The sequence below is a fragment of the Monopterus albus genome, unplaced genomic scaffold (assembly GCF_001952655.1).
Source record: "Monopterus albus unplaced genomic scaffold, M_albus_1.0 scaffold325.1, whole genome shotgun sequence".
NCBI classification, from domain to species: Eukaryota; Metazoa; Chordata; class Actinopteri; order Synbranchiformes; family Synbranchidae; genus Monopterus; species Monopterus albus.
Window position 1 is genome coordinate 386586 of NW_018128205.1, and position 6709 is coordinate 393294.

Genomic DNA, 6709 nt, shown 5'->3' on the forward strand with positions numbered 1-6709 from the left:
GGACAGTATCATCACACACAGAACTAGACTTTACAACAGCTTTTTCCCCTGCCCCAGTAACACTGATGGTAAATACAAAAATGTGAGCATATATGTGCAATAACCCCTTACTAGACATGCTCAATAATAAAACACAAATATTCCACAAGGTATGTTTGTAAGAGCATCTCATCAACAGTGTTCTCTTGGGGGACCTGAATAATAGCAGGACATTCTCCACCAAGCACTGGAAACAGGTCTGAATATAAACTGTTTTAGTATGTTATAACCCCTCACTACCTCACCAAGTGTAATGCCATATCCAACTCCACCATGTGAATTACTAAGTGCAATGTTTGAACTTCACTGTGGGAAATACTATTACTCTGTTTTTGTGTATTGCGGTTTTAATGCTTAATGTCGCCTTTATGTAACTTTTTTATTTTAAGACTAAATGTTCTTTCTAGCTTTTGACTCCCTACCTGACTCCAAAGGAGATCTATATGCCTAGACTGTCTGTTTATGCATAAATGGCAAATAAAAATCTTGAATCCTTGAATCCTATGCCTGGGTGCTGCTGCTGCTCTTGGTTCACATAACACTGCATGGTGACAGCTTACTGGCTCTTCATGTATTTTGGCTGTCACGTGAGCAGGAACCTTTTACTGGAAGTCACTGACTCCTCCGGTTGGGGCAGCTGTCTGCACAAACAGGGACAAAAGACTGCTCTGGTGACATGAGTGGTTTCAGCTGATGTACTTCCTCTGAGAGTCATCAAGGGCTTTCAAAGGCCAAAGGAGTTTGTCCACTGTGAATACGTGGTGCCTTCATGAAAGATAGTTACAGGGCGAACTAAGAAAAAGTACAACGATGCAGCTACTGCTGCAAAAGGACTGATGGAAGTCGAGAAAAGACAGTAACAGTAGATGCATGCACAGCTGTCACATCTTGTGATCAGGCTGGACGGCACGTGATAGCGTCAGAACTGACTGAATAACTGACTTAAATTGATTTGATTGTTTGACCTCACAAATAATTCTACTGCCCATCACTAATGACAGCAGTCAGCGAGTGAACCGGAGGCTGATCAGATGCGATCATTGACCACCATGTGGGACGTGAGACAGGGTCTCATAGTTGGGCTGGGGTGTTTCCCTGACGGCAGGTAGCTGGGTGGAGGTGGGTCTGTAAGTCATGTGACAATGCCAACCCTTAGCCTCTGATGGTTGGTCCCCAGGTGAATGTTGGCTGCAGCTTGGCCCTGACTCTGTGCGATGCAGCAGGACATGTTGCTCTGCCCCGCACACTGAGTCCAGGGAGGAGATGCTGCTATACCAGTTGATCCTTGAATTACAGACGCAGAGGTCATGACCTGTGTGGTCGGTTGATTTAATAGGCTTTAATCACACAAACCATTGGGGGTGATTCTGATACCACCCCAATCCCCAGCCCCCCACCCCTTTATATGTCACACTAAACGCTCTTCTACCATAAAGTCTAGGTTTATAAATTGTCTGTTCCCTTTCCTGGTCTGAAACCACACATTTCTGTTGCTTATTCTTCTTCTCCTGTTGCCTTACAAACACGCTGAGCCTCTGTATCCGAGTCAAAGGCCAGTAAAGATGACTGAACATTTTCATGTTCCTGCCGACTCCTCTCTTCGTTTGCCCACTCCAGCTTCTTATCTTGACGCTTGAGGAGCGGCGGCCTCCTCTGTGTTGTCAACATGTATGATGCAGCTCTCACACAGTGTGTTGTGTCCATGATGAAAGTGGCAACAGGGATAAACTGTTATTTAGCTTTATTTTGAAAATCTTGCCCCATTCAAATGATTGGGGAAATTCAACTTCAGCATACTTTCAGCTATTTCAGCTATTAAAATTCAAGGACATTCATGCTTTTATTCAGAATAGGGGTAAACTTAAAACTTTTGAACAGGGCCACTCCTCTAGTGGCAACACTCTGAAGAAAGTGTGTAGTCAATGATGCATATTGGAAAAGATGAGGCTAACGGCAGCACAGGCTGTTTAGCAGGTTTTCATCAGCGCTGATGTTGAGTTCAGCATTGAAAGCGTCACTGAGACAGTTCAGTATGTGACTGTGCGTTTTCCCATCGACACCATGGAAACATCTGATATAACATGACAGCGTTTATATGTTTTGTCTGAATGATTTCCTCTATACAGAAACATGCCCCTGACTTTACAATAGACACAGAAAAGAAAGAAAGAAAGTCACTCTCGGCTTTTCCCGTTTAGGGGTCGCCACAGCGACTGACGACTCCGCATGTTGACATTTGGCACGTGTTTTACGCCGGATGCCCTTCCTGACGCAACCCTGATTCGAACCACTAGAAAAGAGAGTTTAATATTGAATGTGTGAGCAGCAGCTGCTCGGGATCAAAATGTTGATTATGTTCACAACATGTAACATCAGGTCAGCAGCTGTTTAACCTCCAGCTCTCTGAAAGCAGAACCTTCACACAAACATAACTGTTTCTGATGCATTTAAGAGATTAATCAGTCACTTTTTCTATTTTATGTCAAAATTAAGGCAGCTGAAGTTCCAGCTAATTACCGTTATACAGCTCATTAACGACTGAAGAATTAATGGCACTTTGTCCAGTTTCTTTGTGGCTCTAGAGCACAGAGTCAGCTGTTAGAGGAGCTCCGGTACAGGTTGTAGTCCGGGTCACTGGCGCGGTCCCGAGTTGCAGCCAGCATGGCCTGGAACACGATCACCTTGTGCAGCAGCTCGTTCATGAAGGGGAAGGCGGGAAGCTGCTCTGTCTCTCTTGTCTCCTGCTTCTGCAGCATTTTCTCGGCCTGCTCGAACATATCATCGCTGTAGTACGTCCCTCCGTTGGCCGCCACCATCTCATCGATCTTCTTGATCAGCTGAACCACCTGAGATCTGCTCTTCCTGTTCGTGTTGTCAAAGACGTGGAAGCGGTTACCGCACCGGTTTAGCAGCTCTCGCAGTTTGTGGTTGCCGTCTTGCAGGTACTCCTGGATGGACGTCCCCTGTTGAGACAGCTTGTCACCATGAGTGAAGAGCACGATCATGTAATTCGACGCCTCCGGTCCGAAGAGCTTCTCCAAGGCTTGGACGCAGTTTTCTTCTTCTTTGGTGAACCTGCCGATCTGCATCACCAGCAGGAAGACGTGTGGACCAGGAGACGACATCTGAATGCATTTAGCGATTTCTTTCTTTATGCTATTTGCACTTTTAGACGTGTCCAGAACCCCAGGCGTGTCCACTACATGGATCTTTCTGGGGCCTTTGGCTCGCTCCGTCTCACAGGTGGCCGTCACCGACTCTGAACTCACATTGGACTCAAAGCGCCTTTTACCCAGGATGGTGTTTCCAACAGCGCTCTTCCCGACACCGGTTTTCCCAATCATCACGATCCTCAGAGCGTCACCTGCAGACACAGAGGTGCTCTGTTATCCTTCAGGGTGTGAAACCGCATTCAAAGTTACATGGGTTGTATATAATAAACTCAGTTTTCTAAAGAGAAATGAGGAATATGAATAAAAAACAACTTCACCTCTCGGGATCGAGGACCTGTTGCCCATCTCTGTCGCTCACCTGTGGCAGAATGATCAAAAAAGTGCGTCTATGCTGTTTACATGTGAAGCCGGGTCCGCCCACAGGGTGGGTCTAATCCCAGCATATATCAGCAGGACTCGGAGTGAGACGGTTCAGATCTGATCCAGACTGAGAGCCCGCGCTGAGACGCATGGAGCAGGCAGCCGATGACACGGGCCATGCCAGGCCTCCGCCACGTAAGTGACTCTTCACTTTTGTTAATTCTCTGTGCTGCTGAAACTGGGCCTTTTGTGTGTGTATGTGTGTGCGTGTGCACGTTATGGCCAGTTTTTATAAGTACATTAATGTACACTCACCGGCCGATTTTTTGGGTACACCTGTGCAGTTGTATTCAATTCAGAGCAGCGCTTCATGTGTGATTATGAAGCTGAAAATGCTTCAGTTTTTTATTCGGAGGTGTTTCTATATTTTTGTCCTACCCAGCTACGAGCATACTAGGGTCACAATATTAGGAACACCTCTGAATATAATGTAGTCCAGTACAACAACACCTTTAACTGTGACCTCAATATTAAACATATAGTTGAATTTACACATTTATGACAATTTCACCAGAAACGGAAACACTGAGCTTTATAAACACAGTTGTTAAGGTGGAGCTGTTGCACTGAAGTACATACAACTGTACAGGTGTACCTAATAAAGTGGCCGGTCAGTGTGTTTGAGGCAACACATTTAGCAGCTACATGTAAAGTCTAAAATACCACTGAGTCAAACTACATTTTCTACAAAACTTCACAAGCAGTTTGTAGTTTTAAAGCCTGATGAAGAACGTTCCCGCTCTGTGTCTGCAGAGTACAGCGACATGTCCACCGTCGTTCTGTTTGGAAAGAATTCCGACTTTAAGAAAATGATTGGAAATATCATCATCGGTAATGACATCTGGAACGTCCAAAGCTTCAACGGCTTCACTGTGGAAAAGAACGGCACATTCAAAATCGTCATCACTCCAGATTTCGAGGAAAGTCTGGACATTCACCAGGAGATCATTGACTTGATGGCGCTGTCCCACCCGGACCCCAGCCTGTTCATCCTGGCCGTGGACCCAGAGCACAGCCGAGAGGAGGAGGTTGTGGCTCAGATTGGGAAACTGCAGACCATGTTGGGAGACCACATCACAGGGCACCTGGCTGTGGTCACCCATAATGTTGAGATTTACTATTCACTCCAGCGACTGAAAGAACTGTTTAACATCCACCTGGTAAGCGCCAGTGAGAACCTCCCCGGCGACTGTCAGAGGTGGTACTCGGACCGTCAGCAGTTCCAGTTCGACTACAAGCACAGCAGGGATTTGGTGATGAGGAGAAGGAAGTGTTTAGACAGCATGAGGTAAAAGCATCGCCTCTATGTGGCACCTCTGACCACACACAGCATTTCAGCTTGTGTGTCCACCTGTGGTCGACAAAGGGGGTTTCTAATGTAGTAGCAAAACCACAGTAGAGGCACAGAATGACTTTTTATAATAAGAAAAACATTTCATATTTTTAAATGATGTCAGCAAATTGTACCTAAAGGTCTAGTCCGTGAGTTATGTCAAACTGTGATTACCCCCCCCCCAAAGGAATCCGTCCTCACATCACGTCAAAACATCTGCCACTCCTCAGTCAATTTAACTCTGAGGCTCACGCCTTAGGGCACATTATTCAAAACCCCTGCCGCCACCTCCACCTCTAGCATTGGGTCTTTCATCGTGGCTCATAAGGCAGCTTGTTCTTCTGTCTTTACAATGAGGAAACTGGAGCTCTGCCAACGACACCATCTAATGACACCATCCACCTTGCACTCAGTGCTGTAAAACCTGTTTTGTTTCAGGAAATCTTCAGCCCTGTGATTCTGCCTGGCTCTAATTCCAGTAACTCTGGCTTTGTTAATTACCCAAAAGTGCTGGGGGTTTCTCAGGACTACTCCTTCAGGCCATAGAGCTCTGGGTGAAGCAGAAGGTTCATGCTGGCTGGTCCCAGAGAAGAGTTTGATGCCCTGGGGCTTTGGCAAAGACAGCTGCTTTGTCTTTTGTTTAAAGGCTGTCAGACAGCAGCCTGATGTCTTCCTTCCGGATCTAGAGTCACTGATTTTCCAGATCTACTGCAGTCCAGAGACTGCAAAGCATCTGGCATTTGTTCACAGAAGACTGGTTGTACTGGTCGATAGGCCCCAGGTGTGACACAGGTTCAGCTTCAAATTCAGCACCTTTGTTGCAACCAGTCAGCATAAGGTGTCCAGTGCAGTGACAGGCCTGGAGAAACGAAAAGCCTGGCAGGTGTGCACAGGTACAGTGAATGCTCAGGCCACTAATCATGTGTAGAAGTGGGACCTGAGTTGGTCTGATGTTAGATCAGTGACCAAAACCCACAGGTGGCTGTCAGACCTAGTATGGCAGTAACTGAGGTCCCAAAGCTCTGAGCTCAGTGTGACCACATGGAGATTTGTTTGTGCAACTGTGATGAATCAGTCCAGAAGTCCGAGTGTAGGGCAGGACTGCTGCTCTGTATCACCTCTACGATGCTGTGATGATTAACAAAGGTCTGCTGTAATCTCTTTGTCTCAGTTTCAGAAAGGATCACCCTTCTCAACATGGCCACGTGACAGCAGCAGGTAAGTCTCTGTGTGTGTTAGGACAGAAGTGGTGTGGTAGACCACCCCTTCCTCTGCCAGCAGCATTAAACCGTCATGCTCAGGTTTAACTTCGACTGCTAATCATTTCTGCCAGTGAAACTCTAGATCCCAAAAACCAGTCTGTCATCACAGGTGCAGACCCTGCACGTCTGTCCCCTTCACAAAGTACCTATGCTGCACCTGCAAACCCAGCACTTGTACCTGGCCCAGGTGTGCTTACATCAGGTAATGTATTTTTTTTTAAGATAAGAATTGTAGTATTTTACAGTGAATGTCCATGTTCAGGGTCTTTTTGCTGAGAAAGGTTCCTTCAGAGGTCTGAGTATCTAGTGAGCTCCGTACACAGAGTTCCTTCAGAGGTCTAACTGAGTATCTAGTGAGCTCCGTACACAGTCTCTGGTGCCACCTAGAGGACCTGCTGGGAAATTCTCATGAATAACTCAATACTAACTCCTTCCAGGCTGGAGCACCTGCAGAGGGAATGAAGACTTATTTAGCATTGTAC

At 46.4% G+C, this 6709-nt stretch overlaps 2 protein-coding genes across 2 annotated transcripts; one reads left to right on the forward strand and one right to left on the reverse strand.

Annotated features, from left to right (window-relative positions):
* Positions 1-2272: 2272 nt before the first annotated feature.
* On the reverse strand, positions 2273-3615 carry LOC109974231 (GTPase IMAP family member 7-like). Its single transcript, XM_020624328.1, has 2 exons — positions 3530-3615; positions 2273-3403 (listed from the first exon to the last, which is right to left on the reverse strand). The coding sequence occupies exons 1-2, from the start codon at positions 3555-3557 to the stop codon at positions 2631-2633; spliced, it is 801 nt and encodes a 266-aa protein (XP_020479984.1). The 5' UTR covers positions 3558-3615; the 3' UTR covers positions 2273-2630.
* Positions 3616-3684: 69 nt separating this feature from the next.
* On the forward strand, positions 3685-6309 carry LOC109974217 (uncharacterized). The gene is made up of 4 exons (XM_020624304.1): positions 3685-3767; positions 4386-4920; positions 6137-6183; positions 6299-6309. Exons 1-4 carry the CDS (start codon positions 3722-3724, stop codon positions 6307-6309), a joined length of 639 nt encoding a protein of 212 aa, XP_020479960.1. The 5' UTR covers positions 3685-3721.
* Positions 6310-6709: the final 400 nt, after the last annotated feature.